The 22432-nt window shown below is 31.4% G+C and overlaps 1 protein-coding gene across 2 annotated transcripts in view; it reads left to right on the top strand.

Annotated features, from left to right (window-relative positions):
* The window catches only part of LOC107442687 (uncharacterized), a 37179-nt gene that overhangs the window by 13507 nt on the left and 1240 nt on the right, over positions 1-22432 (top strand). For both annotated transcript variants that reach the window (XM_043053255.3, XM_087165410.1), the window contains exons 10-23: positions 1019-1176; positions 1268-1384; positions 1468-1551; positions 3166-3298; positions 6789-6901; positions 8227-8287; positions 9646-9760; positions 11969-12057; positions 12150-12262; positions 13650-13722; positions 16157-16402; positions 17163-17414; positions 19534-19779; positions 21991-22026. In XM_043053255.3, the coding sequence (XP_042909189.2) occupies positions 1019-1176; positions 1268-1384; positions 1468-1551; positions 3166-3298; positions 6789-6901; positions 8227-8287; positions 9646-9760; positions 11969-12057; positions 12150-12262; positions 13650-13722; positions 16157-16402; positions 17163-17414; positions 19534-19779; positions 21991-22026 (1836 nt within the window). The remainder of the gene's footprint in view (positions 1-1018; positions 1177-1267; positions 1385-1467; positions 1552-3165; positions 3299-6788; positions 6902-8226; positions 8288-9645; positions 9761-11968; positions 12058-12149; positions 12263-13649; positions 13723-16156; positions 16403-17162; positions 17415-19533; positions 19780-21990; positions 22027-22432) is intronic.

Raw genomic sequence — 22432 nt, 5'->3', positions numbered from 1 at the left:
ATAATTCATTACTTATTTATTTTTAGTAAACTTATATTAAAAACTGTGCGTTGGTTTTTCTTCTGCATCCTGTAATGTTTCTGTGATAATAAACATAGTTTCTATGACTATGACTGACGCTAATGTGTCTGTGATATAAAATAGAGTTCCTGTTATAGAAGGTAATGATTCCGTGACACAAAATAAAGCTTCTTTGCCAGAAGCTAATGTTTTTCTGACAGAAGATATGGTTTCATAGTTTCTGTAAAATGAACTGATGTTTCTGTGATAGAAAATAGAGTTTCTGTCATAGAAGCTTATGATTCCGTGATACAAGATAACTTCTTCTATGTCAGAAACTAATGCTTTTGTGATAGAAATATAGTTTCTGTCACAGAAACTATTGTTTCTATGATGATGGAAAATATAGTTTCTGTCACAGAAACTATTGTTTCTATGATGATGGAAAATATAGTTTCTGTAAAATGAGCTAATGTTTCTGTGATAGAAAATTTAGTTTCTATGACAGAAGCTAATGTGTCTGTGATATAAAATATAGTTTCTGTAATAGAAGATAATGGTTCTGTGACGTATAATAAAGTTTCTTTGCCAGAAGCTAATAATTTTCTGATAGCAGACAAAGTTTCTGTAAAATGAACTAATATTTCTGTGATAGAAAATATAGTTTCTGTCATAGAAACTTATGATTCTGTGATACAAAATATATTTTTGTCAGAGACTAATGTTTGTCTCATAGAAAATATAGTTTCTGTAAAATTAGCTTATGTTTCTGTGATAGAAAATTTAGTTTCTGTTACAGAAGCTAATGTTTCTGTGATAGGTATACATTTTGTAACTGGAAGTAGAGGCTACTGTAATGTAATTAAATGAGATGTTTCTTCAATTGAACGATTAGGTAATGCTACTGGAACGAATAGTAACATTTTTTGATAACTTTTCTATATTTCGTTAAAGACAAAATAAAACTGAAAATTCTTTAGGCCTAATCCATTTCACTTCTTTAATTTTCCACCTCTAGAATATGCCTACAAAACTGATCTGACGACAAGTCAATGTAGCATCGAAAGATCAAGTTCCTTCTATCCTACTTACAAACTCCCGAACAAAGGGGGTGAGTTGATATTGACAGACGGTTCCATTCTCTTTCCCTTGTCAGGAATGTCTTATCTGTCTGAGGTATTTGAAGTTTTATTTTTCATGTAACTGCAACTGTCATGTAACCGTTAAACAAATTATAAAAATAAATTATTCGATGTTCATTTTACAGGGAATTCAGAGAGGCTTAAAAGTTAACGTTTTCGAAGAAATAATTGAAAATTTCGTTATGAACAATGTAACAGAAATCACCGTTCCTAAAGCGATCATCACGCACTCTTATTTAAAAGTAAGTACTAAATATAACACCGAAGTTTATCTACCAGCGTTTTCTTCTTGCTTTTTTAAAATAGAAATATTTTTAAATTTCAGGATGACGAAGTGGAAAGAAATTCTGTGTCCGTTAAAAATGCTTTAGTACAAATTCAAGTAAGACTGCTGGGCCGTCAAGATAAGGTATGTATGCATTTAAAAAATACGTACGTATGTATGTGTAATGTACGTGTACGTGTATATTTTGTAAATATATACACGCTATTGTAGAGTAACTGCCCTGATTTGAATTTTTTAAAGCCTTTTCAAAAATGAAGTAGAAAAAGCAAGTTATTGTTACGTTCTTCCTTAATGGCGGGTTCTTTTAACCCCTTAACGATCGGCTAATTTTCAAGAAAAGGGTCATAAAAGTGCCTATTTTTTATACACGTATTTGATTAGTTTAAAATAAACTAACTATCTACAGTTACCTTAAAAATATCCTGGTACTTGCCATTTGTAAAATGAGAAATAAAATGTTTTCCCGGCAAAAGAAATGAATTAGTTTTATTCTTATTGGCGTGTTACTACTGAACACTTCCAGTCCGGGAATATCACGGGAGCGAGAAATAGAGGGCGAAACCTCACCCCGTCATTTTCACGGGAACAAGAAGTAAGGGGTTAATGAACAAGACTGATAAACAAATATAGGAATAGGAAAGATGATTTGTTTACAGATGATGAAAAAAGAAAACTGTGCTAACATTTACAAGCTATCCTACTAATTTACAATTGAGTACTTGCACTTCAAGAAGAAGACCACGTATACCCACATAAGTGACCTATGGCGTCAGCACCGGCTGATCGTTTATAAACAAAATGGAGTGTTAAAGTCGAGCACAGTTTCTTCACATAAGTTAGAATGTTAATTAACGTGAAGTTAATTATATACAATGCCGTATCACACAGCAAATTTATTGAAATATAATTCTTTTTCTTCTACGTCTTTTGCTTAACTTAGATTTATTGTTTATTTATTTATTTCATTATAACCGTGATATACTTTTGCTTTGTGTACCTGGCCAACTTCGATGCATAATTAGATTGTTTATGTTCTACGTGGATTCATACCGTCTTTGTGTTAAGTTAGAAACATAAAGTGACCGAATTGAAATCTTTGTGAAAGAATATAGTGCGTGTCACCTAAGAGAATTGATACTTGACGGGCTTGCTTTACTAGAAATAGAATGGAAAGAACGGTTGTTAACGGAAACAAATGCCACGTTTCAACAACCAATTAGGATCGAGCAAACCCACACTACTTCATTTGCAGGTATCGCATTCAGCCTGATATGATTTCCGTTAAATATCACGGCTTCTAACAGTTTTCAAAGGATGGAAACATTCTGGTGCATAGTTATCATAACTCTGTTGGGTAGCTTATAACTCACTCGGTATAATTTATTTATTACTTAAAAATATACTCGGAAATTTTTTTAACAATGTAATAGGTCGCAAACAAATAGTTAAATAAAATAAAAAAAGAACATCATCGAAATATTTTAGACTGTTATTTTCCAAGTTTTTTAATTAAGTAATACTTAGTAAGTATATTTCTTTTGACCTTATTTTTAACAAGGATTCAGAAAATATATATTAAGAATGGTTATTATACAGTAATTTTGGAAGCACGTTGAACCATAATATCGTTAACATAGCACTAGATTCTAACATATTATTGTAGAGATCACCCTGTTTTTGAAAGGCCTTATTCAAAAAACCTGTAATTTGCAATTAATATATTTTCCGTTTCTGCAGGTAATAGAGCTGCTGACATTCAACTTTTTCAACTTCGACACGGAGGTCAAAAACAGAAGATTTATTTTCGATATACGACGATGTTTCAAAAACGATGATGATTACGTATGGGTTACGATTGGTTTTAATGCAGGTATAAAATAATGAATTTCTCATTTTAATTAGTGTAATTTTATTTTATAACCGTCGTTGAACAGCCGACCCAATTTTAAGTTTACGACTACCAATGTTCAACTGTGAATCCTTATCATTTTGAACCCGATTCAGAAGACAAGATCCTAGGGACCATTGGGAGAAATTTTCCTTCACGGAGGACTTTTGATGGGATTAACCCGCATTTGCATTACTTGGAGAGGAAAGCCACGAAAACCTCCCACGGTTAGACTAACCGCTCTAATTAATGGACCGTCTACCACTGAGGATATTTTACATCAGCACTGGGGTCGGTGCAAGACGGGTGCGGAATTCGTATCGACCAGTTATCACTGAGATTCGAACCCAGGTTATTGGGAGTCGTCTATCTCCTGAGCCACCATGGCATGGTAACTTTATGAAAACTGATGCGGGATTATCAAAGTAAAGAATATCTTGTTAATAAAGTAAAAAACTTTAACGCTTCTCCAGTATTATGTTATTAGTATTTATCGGTATACTTTCGTCCAGTTCCACGATATTAATTAGCTCACATTAATATGAGAAATATTTAAATTAAGCTCGTTACAAAGTAAACATTTTCTTATTTCTTTTGTATTAATCGGTTTACTTTCTTCATTTTCTGTAGTAATATTTTGTGTTCATATAATAAAATTAAGAATTTGCGTGTGTGCGGGTGTATGTCTGCACATCGGATTAAGAGTGAACCGTAGACACTAAAATATGACATTCAACATGAAGCTAAATTAAAACAATTGCAAACGAAGTCCTATTTTCGATTTTTTAATTCAAAAACAGTTAAAAAAATGGAACTTTCTCATGGGTAAAGTGGAAGCCATTTTTTTAAAATTAAACTATAGAAAATTCAATCTGTCAAATATTTTCAGTTATGTTTGCTAGTTTATAGCTCTAATCAAAATAGTTGCTGCGCATTCTGTAATACTTAAATATTTTTTATTCGTTATTTGAATAATCATTGTGATCGTGGTAGCATATGCGAGCTACGTAATTGAATTAGTATTCCTAAAGTTATCCGAAACCATCTATTATCTTTTATGTTTATATGCTATTTCATTTATAGGTATGCTTTTAAAACATTTTACTTAAAAGCTAAATTATTTAAAATCAACATTAACTGATATAAAAGAAAGTTTTGTTCCATAAAGCAGAATGGAGAATCGATACTAATTCGTTGAGGAGAAACGTAAAAAAACGCAAATTATGCCAATGATAATTAATTTTGGTAATAGTTACTAATTCAAGTAAAAAAATAAGCTCTGTACTGTAAAGGAAAATGAATGGAGAAATGGCACTAAATGATTTAAGCGAGCACAAAAAATCCCCGAACTATCATCGGCTTCAATGATATTTAATTTTGGTTAGTTGGTTATCGTGTTATGGAGATGGAAAAAAAGATCCCTGAGAAGTCCTAACTTTCTGAGGCTCTGGCAACCTCTCTTTATGGATATGGATTAATTTTGGCAATAGATACTAATTGAAAAACAAAATTAAAAGCAAAATTAACGGGGGAAAAGTTTTTAGTTGTTATAGGAAACCGTAAAATGTCACCATACTATTATTGACACCAATGATGCTCAGTTTCGGTAGTAGGCACTACTGGCGGTGCAGTTTTAATAGGTATCAAATGCATATATGGCAACGTTACTTTTAAAAAGTAACGAGTAGAAGTACAAGTATTTTTAAAAAAAGTAACGAGTAAAAAGTAAAAAGTTCTTATTTAAAAAAGTAACGAGTAAAAAATACAAGTAAAAGTACAAGTACTGAACAAAAAAAGTAACGATTTAAAAGTACATTTCTAGGAAATCGAAAATTCAAAGTAACCTAAAATTTTATTGATTAATATTCTTATGTTCTTTAATGTTTTTGCAAAATTGTTGTTATTAATTTAATTATTTTTAATTTTGAAAGTTATGGATATTAATTTATTTTTAAATTCGGAAGAATATTATAATATAATTTTATAATATAATCGTATAATATAATTTTAAAATCAAATATAATTTTAATATCAAACTTTTTATGGATTTGCAAGAGAAAGAAATTTTATCTATTAATTTTAATTTTAAGTTTATTATTTTTATTTATTTAAATTACCATTGATTTAAAATTGCTTTACTCTTTAGAAACGCGTTTTAAAAACACAAACGTAAACAAAGCAAACACGGGGTTTCAGATAGCTTTGTGATCTTTGAGCTAGTAAAAAGTAATTGAATGTGCAGTATAAGTTGAAACAGAAGGTATTTAAACACGAAGTTAGCTGTGAATGCATATATATTGCACATTAATTTTATAAATTAAAAAAAAAAACAATTATTTTTTTAAAATTTAATATTTTTTTTTTTTAAAGTTTACCGAGCTTACCGAGTTTTAGAAAAAAGTAACGATTTCATTCGACATTTCCGTTACAAATACTTGTACTTTTTCCCTAAAAAAGTAACGAAAGTACAAGTAAAAGTACTAAATTTAAAAAGTAACGAAGTACAAGTAAAAGTACGTACTTTTTACTTGTACCGGCGGTACAAGTAACGAAAGTAAAAGTACTGCCATATATGATCAAATGTATTGTTATACCGGTACAAAGTTCTTTTATGAGTAAATTTGGTGCTTGTTATTGCAGCACGAATACTGTGCATTTTTATGATAGATACTGATGAAATAAGTTTTATAAGGCCTCTCGAAGATATAATTACAAGAGAAAGTTGCTTGATTGTGGTAAATTTTAAACATCATGGGCTGCATCGAAAAATATCATTATGCCTGATGATACTGAATGTAGTTAATTTTTATTTTAATGGGATGAAATCTTTATTTTGATGCGTTTTGCTTAATTTAGTAACGTAAAGCCACTAGGAAGAGTAACAAGTAATAATAAATTTTAAAAAAGCGTAAAAATTAGTTTAACTTTATGATTATTACTTTAGCTTTGTGTCGGTATTTGTGTTTCAGCTTTGTGCATGATTTTGTAGTGTTATCCTGTACTGATTTATAGATTGTTTTCTTTTTTCATTTATCTCGTACAAAGAACGGGTATTCAGCTAGCAATAATATAAAAGATTTCAAATTGAACCCGTGAGAAAGTTAACATTTCCTTATTTTATCATTATTATCGACTTATTTTTCTCTATTTTAGAACTTTTGTTAGTTATTTATTATAGCCTTTAAACTCGATTAACTGCATAGAATTAATTTGCTCTAATATTACCTACAACTACGTATGTTATGCTGTAAAGTGTGAAACCTAATTAAAAAGTTAATTCATCGTAATCATTTTCCAATTATAAATGAATTTATTTTTCTTCAGACTCATAACATTATGCATTTGAACATTATGCATAACATTATGCATAACACTCATAACATTATGCAGACTCATAACATTATGCATGTAACATAAAACCATTTTTTCAAATGAAAAGATTGAATTAAAAATTTTTTTTTTTCAATTTCAGATGAAGCAATATTGGCAAAAATCAGAGATAATGTACCCAGTATTCAATCAAATATTTTGAATAGCCTTGACTCGACATCTGAATTGAATCCTGTTAGAGTACCGACCATTCTAGTAAGTGAACTTTCAAATTTACTTTTTGGTAAACATAAATTTTGTTTAATATAGCAATAATTTTTTTCTCAATAGATGTAGAGCAAAAGAGTTGTAAGGGAATTGAATTGTACAAGTATTTTTGAAATCAAACATTTTTCCAGCATTATTGCATCTCTTTTTAAGTTTTGAAAATCATTTTAACTACATTTGCTAAGTGTTTTAAATAGACGAATCCCTATATTTTTTTATAACCGTCGTTGAAACGCTTACCCAATTTAGGGTTCACAATAACTAATGTTCAATGCCGTAGCTTTCCAATTTTGTACCCAATCCAGAAGACGAGGCAACTCCGGGATCAAGTATTGGACGAAATTTCCTTTCGTGGAGGACTATTTGATGGAGCTAACCCGCATGTGCGTTACATGGAGAGGAAAACCATGAATACCTCCCTCGGTTAGCCTGACGGTAAAGAGACTCTAACCCAGGATCCGTCTATCACTGAGGATATTTTACGTCAGCACTGTGATTGGTGCGAGTCGGGTGCAGAATTCGTATCTACCAACCATCATTGGGATTCGAACCTGGTTCACCTCATTGGAAGGAGAATGCTCTATCTCCGGAACCACAAATCACTATATCGAAACATTTGCTCAAAAAGCGTATTACATGAGTTCGAATCAAAAAAAAGGAATGGGTAATTTTTTAAGATAATGCGCCTTGTTTTTCTATTACCCTAATTAAGTTTTCACAGTTTTAACTACACTGTAAGAAAATTTTAGTATATCTTCATTCTAAAAAATGGAGGAAACTACTTTTCCTCAAAGGGGTGTAGGGAAACACTGCACCAAGAACCAAAGATAGCTCCTGTGAAACACCGATAATGTTGTTTTACACTACTTGGCGTAAAGTAGCTTCCACCATTTTAAGCGTTCAGTAACACTCAAATTTATAATTACTATAAGATACACACACGAGTCAAAAAGGTTATTTTTGCAATAGAATATGAACTGTTTAGAATTTATTTGACCATTGATTTAGAGTGCATACATACACTGATTCTCAAAATAAATTTGGCTTAGTAATGAAACATACGCAATGCACAGAGAGAATGAATTGGAACTAGGCTTAACAGAGCAGAAGTGGATAATAACAGAATGAATTTTGAATGAAAGAAATATTTTAGATTAAAATTTTAGAATTTGTCTGCGCGAAGTTTTGACCACGAAAACTTGACCCATTACGTGCTCTTATAAGCATCGACATAGAATGTTTTATTATAGCATTAATTGCATTGCATAGAATTTCAGGAAAATAGTTTTTAAGCCATTAATATTTTCTTTTAGGTGGATATCAAGGAAGGATTATTTGTAACGTTATTGATTCTTGGAAAGCCACCAGTTCTGTGTAAGATTTTTTCTTTCTTTTTTTCTTTTTTTTTTTTTTTTGTTGCTTAATAACGTTATATGTAACAATGTTTTATTCTATTAATTTTAAAAAAGAATAAGAAGTATTAGGTATTATTTGACAACCTGCTTGTGAAATGTACTTTATATTGCCAGTTAGTTCTACTTCCGCCGATTCATGCTTTAAACCGAAGCAAAAAAGGCTTTAAAATATTATTTTAAAATTCAATTCATTAAACTTATCGATTTTCATTATTTTTTTTAACTATTAGGAAGAAGAAAAAAATATTAAAATTTTTTAGCCATTTTGGCATACTGTTAAACATTTTTATAGTGTATGGGGGACCGCGATCGAGGTGATTCGGTTCACCGTGACCGGTTCGGTGTCGACTGGGAGTCACCACTGATGACGAACTCGTCACCGAAGTAAGTGGATCGGTGACGGATTTGGATATTCAGCAAGTTTAAAGCATCTGGCAAGGCACCGGTGCTTTTCCTTTTTCGCCATCACACTTTTAGTAACTGGCAATCAAACTTCTTGCTTACTTCTATAGTTTTATTAAGCTTAATGCTTTTTTTCTAATTTAATTTTGGTTCTTTTCTTCAAATTTTTAAAAGATGACTTTAATGAAAAAAACGTTTTCGACTTTCGAATCAGAAATGATAATTAAATATTACAGAAGTGCTTTATTTTATTATTATTAATTTTAAAAGTTACAACAATATTATGATAAGTTGTAATAACTTCAGTTTTGGAAATTTTTTTCAGTAAAATTCAGTAATTTTTTTTCAGTAACCAGCTGCTGAAACGCAAGCGTTTTCGTTATCCGTTTAAATTTTATGAAAACAACTAAAGACATCTTCAAACTGGCAGTGATGCAGCTACAGATAAAGTATTATTGGACAAGGCGTTTATGATGTCATATCCGACGGTACACCGGAACTTATTTCTTTTTACTAGTGAATCATTCAGTGCGTGGAACCATCGTGATTCCCTGATCTCGATTACGATTTCTTTACATTTTGATCATGAAACAAATACGTGGATGAGGTTTATTTATTGTAATACCCTTCAGAGGTTGCATAATTTTATCAATGTTTTCTTTATTTTCATTCAATATTTCTATAAAAGTCTAGAAATTTTAATACATTGGGTTGGCTGAACAAGATGCCAAATCTTCCTTAAATTGGAATTATTTTTATTAATTTCTTTATTTTTTATTTTTTATTTCTTTATTTTTCTTCTCAAAAATAAAAACATTTTTTTAAAAAATTGTTTTATTGTGTTTTAAGTCATAAAAACATGATTCTAGTAGAATATAGTATAGAAAACATTTTAAACTTTTATGACCTCAACAGGGGATTTCTTGAAACCGGAAAGTGGAAAAACTCTGAAGGGAGCATCTGATATTGATGGAGTTCAAGATAAAGATTCTTGTGCTACAAAGTGTCTGGAAGAGGAAGACAATTGCTGGTAAAATTCATATGCTTTACTATTCTCCTTTCATTTATGTATTCTTTCATTCATTTGTAACTTACCTTTTTATCATTCATACATAACTTTTCTTTCATTCCTTGATGAATTTGCAACTCTCATTTTATTCATTTCATAATTCCTTTATAATTTTCTTACCATTCATTTTATAAGTATTTCATGCAAACAATAGCGTTATTCAAAACATTACATACTTCCTTTTGACTCCTATCTCTCCAATTTCCTTTTATTGGTTCAGTTTAGTTAGTTCGGATATTCTCAACTGGACTTACTATGGACACTTTGTGTTTTCTCTAAAACCAAGGTTGAGTGACAAGAATCAGTTACTCATTGGACTTTGAGAGCTTTATTAAAAACTCAGAGCTGTTATTTTTATTGCATCAAACGCATTCATAGTATGAATGAATTATTATTGCCTCATACTTTAGAAAATAGTCAGATGACAACGATAAAATGTTAATTATGGAGAACGGAAATGTATAAGTAAGTTTCCGTCTTGCATTCCTCAGAAACATAAGTTAACTTTTTCAAAAGGCACGTATGTTTTAGTTGTGTTATAAAAATTATTATTTTCTCAGATTTACACAAATCTGTCAATTACGTTAAATATTCAACAATATTTCATTTATATCAGCTTCTGTTCTATTGATCCTAATTCAAATCGCTTAATCGTTGTCTCTGTGGTGTGCGTAGGGCTGATGAACAATTTAATTTTATTAGAAGAATAGATTAGTTTATGAGTTCTGAATTAAACGTTCTTGCTGTAAACTGTATCGTAAGAAAAACTTTACTGATTTTACCTGAGTTCATTACAGTTCATGGTATTGTAGTTATCCTTAACTAGGCGCTAATTTTTTTGAATCTCCTTAACAAATACCCAACTATAGGCTCGCGTAAAACAAAATTTGAACGGCATTTGGTGCACTTATTTTGTTGCGCAAACTTGAACAGATCGTTTTTAAGTGTGTAATATTGTAGCCAGCTGTCAAAGTTATGTAACTTGAAAACACATATTTTCTTTAACCTCTTCATACTAAGGTAGAAAGGAATATAGCAAATTTTTTTTTACTTTTCTAAATCTCTATTTTACTGCCGTAAATCAAGACAAGATTAACAAAATGTATAATACGCTGGAGACTAATAATTTTAGGTACACATACGTGGACCTCGTGTCTTAAGTAAAAGATTATGAATATTTTTTCCAATGTCCACCTGGATTGACATTCGTCAATTCAGGCGTATTAGGTCAGAATTGTTGACCACTCATTCAGGGGCATCCTATCAAGTGGGCGAACGTTGCTCCCACAGTAGGGACAGATAGTACAGAGGATGAAGGAACATCCATGCCTTGTTCGAAATTCGAAACCAGAACCTTTCTGATGCAAGATCAATTCCCTAACCCCTACACAGTCTGATCGGCCAGAATATAAATATTTCAAATGTTAAATTGCACCTAAGGTAGAAACAAACATGTATATTCTTATATTATGGTCCACTTAAATGCAATGATGAATAGATTTAATAATTCTTCTTAAAAAAGAAATAAATTTTAAAATATACGATTTTTTATTTAAGTACAATGCAATACTGCAACACTTTCCCTGAAATTTTTTTTCGTAAGTTGTAAAACAAACATAAAATGTACTGGGGACATGAAAATGACTGTTTTTGTGAGAATGACCCATATATATATATATATATATATATATATATATATATATATATATATATATATATATATATATATATATATATATATATATATATATATATAAAGTTAAATCGGAGATGCGTTTGAGTTAGTTGTTGTTTTTAGAGTAGAAATTAGAGTGGCAGGCGTCGGAGAGTAGAAAAGCAGTTACTAGACTGTATCTGGCGTTATCTTCTAATAGATCAAGCTTAAAAATGGAGTTAAAATTGCGAAATGATTTGATTTGTCGTCATTAAAAAATTTAATGTTTAGTTTGGCCATGAATTCATTGATATCTTCGATGTTGAGCTCTTTTTTAATGGTCATATTGCTGATGGCATTAGGAAAAACAGGGCATCCATCTGATGATCTTTGCTTCGGTGTTTGAAAGTTTCTTCTGAACCAAGTTAGCATGTCTAATGTAGAAGTGAATTAATGTTTAATAATTGTAGTGGTAGTGACATCAAATTGTAAAAGTTAACGTTAGATATTTGCAGGGCGTTCTCTTATTGCGGTGCAGTATGTTCCTTTGCAACAAACGATGGAGTTAAAGTGGTGAGTCAGAATGGCTGCGATCTTTACAGAAGTAAGTTCTCCTTCGAAATATAGCTACAGTTTAATTTTTGTTCTCTTCTGTAATGAAATTTGTGTTCTCATTTTTCTTCTCTCTGTCTGCAGGATTCGACAACAACACTTTCTTGCAATCCAAAGAACTGATTGTGCAGAATATACGACGGGAAGTAGAAACGAGAGAACTGAAGTTGGTACTGACTGGATTAGGAGATGAATTTGTGAGTAAAAAGGAATTAAGCTCAAGTTTTAGAATAGAATTCTAATAGCTGATTACAGGGCCAGAGTGGCTTTAAAAGACGACATACTGCGGGAAAAACCACTGGTGGCAAATTTCTAAATTTGTAATTAAGTACAGTTGAACCCTCTACTAATGAACTGCGATATACTGAACTCTCTCTTGGAGTGAATTTTTTTTTTTGTAGTCTCCTTTAAACTCTCATTGAACTAACTTTACTTTAAAGGCTGATAGGAGACCGTTGAAAAAGTGGGAGTCCTTTTATAGTGGACTATAGTTATAATTCGTTCAGTTTATGGAGATTATACTTTTATTATGGTTGGCAGTGCTTATAGTTTATAATTCGTTTATAGTTTACTTCTGTGTAGCGTAGGCACGATAGACTCGGACCCTTGCATCCGCTAATTTGGGTAGTGAGACAATCGTGTGGAGGCCCCATGGTGAGCACCTCAATCCTGTCTATTCTGTACAGCAGCACACCGCTTTTACAGCTGATGCGATGGTATGGGTTACCATCGCATACGACGCACGATCACCCCTAATATCGCTATGACATTCCAACTATACCACATCGTTTTGAAAACCCAACGGTACGTTCATGACATCCTCCATCCACATGTGTTGCCATTCGTGACAGGACTTTCAGAAGTCATTTTTCAACAAGCAATGTTCGACCACACATAGTAAGAGAATCACAGGAATTCCTACGCCACATTATGACCCTTCCCTGGCCTAATCTATCTCCAGATCTGTTTCCGAACGAGAATATCTGGGACTACTTGGAATGGCAAGTTACACAGCTTCCAAGTTTAATTTTTAAAATTGAGCCATTTTCATTTAAAATTAAACTACTTCAGGCAGCTCTTCTTTAAAATAAAAGAACGATTTTGTCATATCAGAAACAAGTGTAAAATCCTAAGCTTAAAATCTTCAAAAACTAGTTTATTAGTCCAATGGACCTGGTCTCTTCATTTTCAGATACGCTACTTTTGGATGACCTTAATTCCTCCTCCACTCTAATAGATCTTGATAATGATTCTTAAACGCTTGATACTACTTTCATTTTTCCGCATTTAAGAGTTACTTTCAGTGCCTGAAAGAATTCACAAGAAGTTGACGAGGACTCACAAGGATTATACAAAGATTTTACTTGGTTGCATGAGGGTTAAAAAATGCGGAAATGCGCGAGGGAAATTAAGGACTGACATTTACGAACACCCTGTATATTTATATTATGAAAATACATGAAGACAAGTGATTTTTGGGTTAATTAAATTGCTCCTTACTTGAATGCACTAAAAAAATAATTTTAATATACTGGTTGAGTTAAATTGATGTGAAAAACCGGCAACTAATTGATTATTTTTCAGATTCAACTGGAACCATTTTCAATTGAAGTGACTGAACCGGGTGAAGATGATCGTCTCATAAACCGAATCGGAAGTAAGTTTTTTCTGATCTAGTATACAAAATAGGATGTTCCATAATTATCCACTTGATGTCTAATATTAAAAATATTGAAAAAAAATCAGTAAACACAACAATTTTTGAAACTAGAATAGATATGATATCAAAAATATGTATATGAAATTCAAAATATACATATTTTAGATGTCAGGAAATTATTAAATAATTTTTAAATTTATTGTATTAACAGAAAAATAATTCGAAAACAAAATATAAAATTTTAAAAATTTTTAAAGATAATTTATATGTTAAAAGAAAAAACAATGCTAACGGCAAATTAAATAAATAAAATTTGCATTTATATAAATAAAGCTGAAATTGTTTAAGGTAGCAACCTTAACCATACATGTATGTGTATGTATCTTAAACGAATCCTGACTTTAGAGCCGATCCACACCAAATTTGGTGTATACACACATACGTTCGAAGCCATGGTAAAACTGTTCTTTTTTTTTTTTTTTTTTTTTTTTTTTTTTTTTTTTTTTTTTTAAAAAAAATCCCTTTGTAGCTTGTAGCTCTAATCAATCAACAATTAGCTTTATCGCACGTTTTTATGAATTATTTATCTTTGGTTTCCCATGTTAAGCCGTTACGAGTAAAATAATTAATAATACAAGTAAAATAATTAATAATAATACGTTAATAATTTCGCGACATATGGTGATAGCGCCGCTGAATTCGTATTTTAAAAGGCATATCTTATACTAATACTTTCGCTTTTAATGAGTATTCCTATAAACTTAAATATTGGAAACTCAACAAGAGCTTAAGTTATCGATCAAGCAATGGAAAAATTGTGGTAAATTCTGAGTATCACATTTTAAATTATACTATATTTATGCATAGTTAACCTTTATTTTGGAGAGAGTAGATCTCCAAACTCACATTATTGTAAATCTAATAGTGTGAAGCCGCACCGGGATATTTATTTATTTTACAAATGCCAGTCTATTGGCTATCATGTCATTTGACTGTGGGCTCTCCAATACTTTTTCACAGTACATATCAAGGCCCTCAAAGCAGGGCATTCGTCAGGATGGGCTGAAGTCATGTTTTGTCCAGTATCACATAAATTACACTAAAGTGAGTCAATCATGTTAAAAAATTACACTAAAATGAGTCAATCATGTTAAAAATTGCACTAAAGTAAGTCAATCATGTTGAAAAATTACATTAAAGTGAGTCAATCATGTTAAAAAATTACACTAAAAAGAGTCAATCATGCTAAAAAATTACATTAAAATGAGTTAGTCATGTTAAAGAAATTACACCGAAGTGAGTCAATCATGTTAAAAAAATTACACTGAAGTGAGTCAATCATGTTAAAAAATTACACTAAAGTGAGTCAATCATGTTAAAAAATTACATTAAAATGAGTCAGTGATGTTAAAAATTACATTAAAGTGAGTCAATCATGTTAAAAAAATTACACTGAAGTGAGTCAATCATGTTAAAAAATTACGCTAAAGTGAGTCAATCATGTTAAAAAATTACGCTAAAGTGAGTCAATCATGTTAAAAAATTACATTAAAATGAGTCAGTCATGTTAAAAAATTACATTAAAGTGAGTCAATCATGTTAAAAAAATTACACTGAATGGAGTCAGTCATGTTAAAAAATTACATTAAAGTGAGTCAATCATGTTAAAAAATTACACTGAAGTGAGTCAATCATGTTAAAAAAATTACACTAAAGGAAGTCAATCATGTTAAAAAATTACACTAAAGGGAGTCAATCATGTTAAAAAATTACACTAAAGTGAGTCAATCATGTTAAAAAATTACACTAAAGTGAGTCAATCATGATAAAATGATGCAAATGGGCCCGAAGAGTGTATATGATAAATATCGGAGAAAATTGCTGCTTCCGGTAATCTTTGACAACCACGAGTTAACCCCATGGTATAGCATTATGGCAAGTGATATTGAATAAGATTAAGCTTTATTTAGATGGGATGAACTTCTAAAACTCTGCTTAATTTAATAACATAAATTGACTGGGAAGGGCAATAGTTATGGAAGAAATTAGAATTGTTTTAGCTTAATTAATTGTGTTGGCACATGTTTTTTTAGTTTTGTGTATGAATTCACAGTAATGATTAATACCGATTTATTAGTAATGATTGAATAAATGATTGAATACCGATTTCATTACTGATCCCCCAGTACAGAGAACGGGAAATTCATTTTGTTAAAAAATAAATCAAAATTTGCTTCTGGTAATATGAAGGCTAATAGTTTCAATTAAAAACAGCTTCTTTTTTTAAAAAATTTCATTATCTGTAAAAATCTTTTATATATGCGACACTTTATATATATATTTTTTATTTAATTAACCGCAAAAACATTTTAAAATGTTATAACCCTCACCTAACCTCAAAATTTGTTATGTAATGTGTTTTCTTTTCCAGATAAACCCAATCCCAGAATGCGAGTGGTGAAAGCTGGTGCGAAATTGAAAGCAACTGCTGGAAAATCTGTGAAGAACCTCGGAAATTTGGGTTTTGATGAGTGCCAAAGAGTGTGCCTGGACTTCAAAGATTGTGAGACCGCCTCTTATTGCGTGAATGGTGGAGAGTGCATTGTATCATCCGATTTCGGGGAAGACATCGCCAAAGACAATATGGAAGATAACAATTTATGCATCATTGTGACTCGTGAGTTTTTCATCTCTTTTGGCAACGAGATAATATTTAAATATATTTAAAGTTCATAATACAAATTACTTTCTTCGAGTATAATCGTTTGTTAAAACCGTTAGTGTCTCACGATGAAGTTCTGAAACTTGTTGATGGATTTGATTCTTTTACTAAATTAGTTACTCTATTTGGGTTGGCTTAAATCTATTTGCCTGAAACAATTATTTTACTTTGCCGATTTGAATAAGTTCATTTGTATTGGTTCGAAAAACAACTTGACTCAAATCATCTGATTTAAATGAGATACATTAAATGAAATTCATAAATTAGAATATTTGAATCTGTTGATCGAATGGACAATTTTTTGTTGTTTATTGAATCTTTTGAAAAAAATTGCACTAAACTGAATCGCATGATTGTAATCACTTGGTTGATTTGTTTCGCTCAACTCGAGTTCTGTTATTATTTTAGAATGTGTAATAAAATGAGAACTTTTGTTATTTCTTGCCAGGAGGAATAAAAAGCTTCAAAATTTTAATTTTGAAAGGAGTAACTCAAAATTTCAAGGCTTCAAAAATAATTAATATTTCAACAAATATTTGTAAAATTTGAAATTTTTTAATTCTTTTTTTCGAAAAAAAGACTGAATGGCATAATTTTGATAAAAAGATGTTAAGTGAGCAAGCATTTTTTATATAAAAAAGTTATTTTAGGTTAGAAAATGAAAAGTCTGTTTTTTCAAGAGAACTAACTTTATCTGTTTCTAACTTTTCTATAGGAAAATACGCCGACCTTTTCAACAGAAGCCCCGGCAATATTTTAAGTCTTACAGCTCAAGAAGTATTGAAACTTGACACAGTAGAGAAATGCGCAAGAGCTTGTCATAAATCCACTAGTTATCAATGCCTGTCCTTTGACCACTGTCCTCAATCGAAGGACGCCCCATGCAAGCTGCACACAGTACATTACCCGAATTCTAAGACTAGAGAAAATGTCCAAGTCAGAGACACCAACTGCGGCCACTACTTTAGTGAGTATAAATTTTTCAAGAATTACTTTCAAGTATATAGAAGTTGATTTTAATGCAAAAGTATATATATAAGCAGAAACTAACAGCTGGGAACTCGATTCTGTCGATTGTCGGTTAGACAATCTGATGTACAAAAATATCGAGTGTTTTGTGATTTGGAGGCAAGGAAACATCTCTAACTTTTAAGTTTTTTCTGTTGTGGTAGACCTTATGACTGATGAACAGATTTAACGCTGTTTTTCGATGCTCTGTCGCCAAGGAAAATGAAAAGCCATAGTTTAAGGGCCTTACACTTGGAGTAATGCGATGATTTTAAGCTATATATATAATCTTGCCTTGTACAAATATCTGGGCTTTAGAACAGAAAAATAATTTAAATATTTTAAAAGTTACTTAACTTTTTAGTACATTTATAACTTATTTTATGACACAGTTATAAAATATTAAAGAAATGCTATATTTAACTGTCGTAAGTAATGTTAAGCATAAATATGCGTATTCTTAGTCGTCCAAATTTCAAGGCGTTTAAAATTAATAAACTAATTCTAAAATTATTGCCAAATATTAAAAATAATTATTATGACATTTGTTTTATAAACAAATTTTTAATTCTCAAACTGCACATTAATGTCCTTTAAATATCATAAAACTTATAGAAATATTCCAAAGTTTTAATGGCGAGAGGTTTGGTATCAACAGCCCTAGAAGCATTAAACTTAAAATTATATATTTGTGTACTCATAATTTTAGCCAAAATCTGTTAAGTCTTAAATTCTGGGTCAAATATGAAGCAAAGAAAATTTTTAACAGCAACAAAAATATTTCATCTGGACTTAAAAATTTGAAAAAAAGCTAAGATACCCATTTTGGATTACCGGATTTGGACAATTCGATCGTACTTCGTTTAAAAAAATAAAACTCCAAATAAACCCATCACGGAAGGTAATGGGATTTAACAGTAGAATTCAGTCTATTTGAGAGTATTTTCAAAAGACGCCAAAAAATCTAGATAAAGTCACTTCACCCCGGCTTACGATACTCATGTTGAAATACAGGATTTAGTCTGTTTGCACGTATTTTCAACAAGAAAAAAAAAAGGACCTGAAAATCGAGGCAAATTGAGAAAGAGGCAAACTGGCTTACGATATTGACATTTAACTGTAGGATTTGGACCGTACTTTTCAAAAGGATCTTAAATCGGTATAAAGCAATCGTAGCTTAAAATATGGAAAGTTAATTACAGAATTTTGTCTAGACTGCATAGATTTGACATAGACCACATAGATTTGATCTACCTTTGACTTTCGCAGAGACGAAAAAATCCTCTGAATCATCTCCGTGTTAGTTACAAATATTTAATTGCGAAATTTGGTCTGTTAGATCGTATTAAAAAATAACTTAAAGGCTAAGTCGAAATCCTTCTTGCTTAAGATACCGATATTTAACTGCAGGACTTGAATTATTTGAACCGTACTTTATACCATAGTTTTAAGAAACCGTAGTTTTAAGAACCGTAGTTTTTAAAAAAATAAATTGCGAAACAAAGCCATCACAGTTTAAGGTACTGTGATTTAACTTCAGGATTTAGTCTGTTAGAAAATACTTTCAAAATAAGCACCTGAAAATCGATACAAAGTTATCTATGCTTTTAGAAACAATATTTAATTGCATGTTCAGACCAGAAATATTTTATTTTATTTTATAACCGTTGTTAAACAGCCGACCCGATTTTTGCGTTTATGACTACTAATGTTCAATTCCGTAGCCTTTTCTTTTTGAACCTAATCAAGGAGACAGGGGAACTCCAGGATCATGTATTGTAAAAAATTTTGCCTTCGTGGAGGTCTTTTTGATGGAACTAACCTGCAGTTGCGTTACATGGAGAGGAAAACCATGAAAACCTTCCACGGATAGCTTGATGGCACTGGGACTCTAACCCATGATTCGTCTATCACTGAGGGTATTTTACGTCAGCACTGTGATCTTTGCAATCCGGGTGCGGATTTCGTATCAATCAGTCAGTTCACCTCATTGGGAGACTCTATCTCCTGAGCAACAAACCAGACACATTGACGTTAATATGTGATTGTTATTGATTTTATTTATTACATTTTTTCAGGAAAATTCAGCACTGAATTCAGGAAGTACCCGAACAAGCGCTACTTAGGAAGTACCATCCCACCCATAACCAATGCCACTCTCGAAGAATGTTCGAAAGCATGCATGGAATACAAAAAAGGAACATGTTTTGGATACGATTTCTGCCAAGACGTGTCCATGCTGGCCACCAGCTGCCTCCTTCTGGACAGCGATCCAGCTAAGATGAAGGCCAGTTATTCCGAAGTCTGTACAAATTTCTTGAGAAGTGAGTGAGAGTTTCAATGCATTTACTCGTAAACAATTTCTTAAATTATCGAAGTTATTGGTTTCAAAAATATCATAAAAGTCTTTCTAGAGTGTTAAAGAAACATGTTAGACATTGATAATTTTAAAAAAATATTTTTTTGAAAAAATTTAAGACAATCTAGTTTTCAATCTGTTTTTTTTCGTTTATCTTTAAACCTTTTTTTTTATTAATTGAAATTTTAAATGAAATATTTTAGCTTGAGGGGAATTGGACACCAGAAGGTGGGTTTTCATTAAACTAACAAGAAAAATGAACCTGTATAAAGAATAGCTGGTAGAACAGCCATTTTTCATCTTCCGTTACTCAAGACAGAATATTTTGCAGGGATTTTTAAATTTTCTCTTCCTACCGTGCCCTTACAGGACTCAAAAGTTTCATCGATAATATTTAAATAAATGTTATTTTTTCTCTTTCTAATTGCAGAGCTTAGTGGAAGAACCGTCTAATTATTTAATCTATTCATTCCGAAGATACTCTGTGGAAGAACCGGCTGAGTAACATTATTTGAGTATTCATTGGATGGAAGAACCTGCTAAGTGACTTGGCGACAAATAATAGAAAAGACCTAGAAAATCTCTTGCTTGAATCTAAGGCGAGGGGAGGGGAAAAAAGCAGCTTTTATGCATTAAGACGGAATATATTTACGAATCAATAATTAAAAGAGACAAGAAATCCTTAATCAGCTTCAACATACAATTTTTTTGTTTCAGTTTCGCATTAGTTTGGGTTTCAGACATACTGCCCTAGTAAAAAATTTTATTTTCTTAGCAAAGTCTTCTTTAAAAATGAATATTATTTTGTGCAACTTCTGCAGTTTATTATTATTGTAACTAGCTGAATACTCGTTTTTCTTTTTGAAATAATCAATAAATCGGTAATTATCAACATTGCAAAATCGTGTTCACAATCAAATGGGTTTTGAAGATTTCATTCAAGAGAAATTAGTTAGATTTCCATTTGCTTTCTTTTTTTTTCTCTCTCTCAAGTAATAATTCGTGATTCAGATGTAGATTTTAAAGTAAAGATTTTAAAAAACTACGTTTTTCAAGTTGACTAGAATAAAATCTATTTTTGCCGGATCAGATCTAAAACTAAAAACGTAAAAGAACATCACTTTTCTGCGAAACTTCCATAATTACCGAAAATTATTCCATTTCTTTTTTAATATAAAATGCCTACGTTTTTTGCTTGAAAATATAGACTTATTTTCTCTAAGTTTAATTGAAAAATGAATTTTTTGAAATTTTGTTTCATTATTATTACTCTAGATTATTTCATTAAAAACAAACTATGAGTTATTAGATTTTAAAATAGCTCAAAAATATCACTTTTTGCTCGCTTAAAGCGAAATACTTTGGAAACTTAATGAGGCGGTTCATTTTCGCGTAGAGATTTGTATTTTCAATAGAAAAAAATCAAGAGCAGAAATCGAAAATTACGGGGATGATAAGTGAGTAAGTTTTGCTTCATAAGATCTTCAGAAATGTTCTGGGTTCGAATCCCGAGCAAGGCATGGATGTTTTTTCATTCTCTGTACTATCTGCACTTACTGTGGGAGCAACGTTGGAAGAGTAGCCAACAAATCTGCCCTTCAGATTGCCTGTAGGAAGAAAAGTCATTCCCCAGGTGGGCATAGGAAAAATGTTGTTGTTGCAGTTCATTTACGTCACACTAGAGCTGCTCAATGGACTATTGGCAACAGTCTGGGAAACATCCCTGAGGGTGATCCGAAGACATGCCATCACAATTTTGATCCTCTGCAGAGGGGATGGCACCCCTGCTACGGTAGCCCGATGACTTGCACGCGAAGTCGAGCACTTTACGGTAGAACAGTTTAACGAGGACCAATACCGCACACCCTCGGTCCCTACGCAGACTAATCCAAGTGGTTGCCCACCCGCACACTGACCTCAGCCAGTGATGCTTGACTTCGGTGATCTGCTGGGAGCCGTGTATTAACGATCAGTCCACTGCGGGACGGGGGGAAATGTTTCATAAGATCTTGAGCAAAACTTGAGAACTATAATCTTTGGTTGGAAAAAGTGATTTGACATTTTTTACTTTTTGAATTACAGTGGGAACTTCTTATCTTTATTTTTATCTTGCTTGAATGAAACTAAAAACAATCAAAAATGTTGTTTAATTTGAAAACGTATTATTTTATTTCAGCTGAAGCCCAGTTTGCCCCAAGGCCCTATTCAAATGGTAATTCATTTTTCAATAATAAAAGCAACCTTTGTATTATGTTCACTAATGTGTCATGTTGCAGAACGTGTTGTGTTCAATAATGTATCATGTTCTATAAGATATGTTTAATAATGTGTATGTTCAGTAATGCGTGATGTTCAATAATATATGTTCAACAATGTGTTATGTTTAATAATGTTTTTTTATTAATAGTATATGTTCAATAATGTGCTTCATTCATAATAAATCATTCTCAGTAATGTAATACATATCTTTAATGTTACTGAGCTCATGACATATGTATACCATAAAACATTAGATTAATTAAAATATTTAGCTGGTATATGTACGTACAGTAAGAAAAAAAAATAGACCAACTTGAATAACTTTTGATTTAATGATCGGATCTTCACGTTCCAGGACT

This window comes from Parasteatoda tepidariorum, chromosome 6 (genome assembly GCF_982258835.1).
Source record: "Parasteatoda tepidariorum strain Cologne lab strain chromosome 6, Ptep-v5.0, whole genome shotgun sequence".
NCBI classification, from domain to species: Eukaryota; Metazoa; Arthropoda; class Arachnida; order Araneae; family Theridiidae; genus Parasteatoda; species Parasteatoda tepidariorum.
The sequence above is the reverse complement of the archived record's forward strand: the minus strand, read 5'-3'. Positions and strand labels throughout refer to the sequence as shown.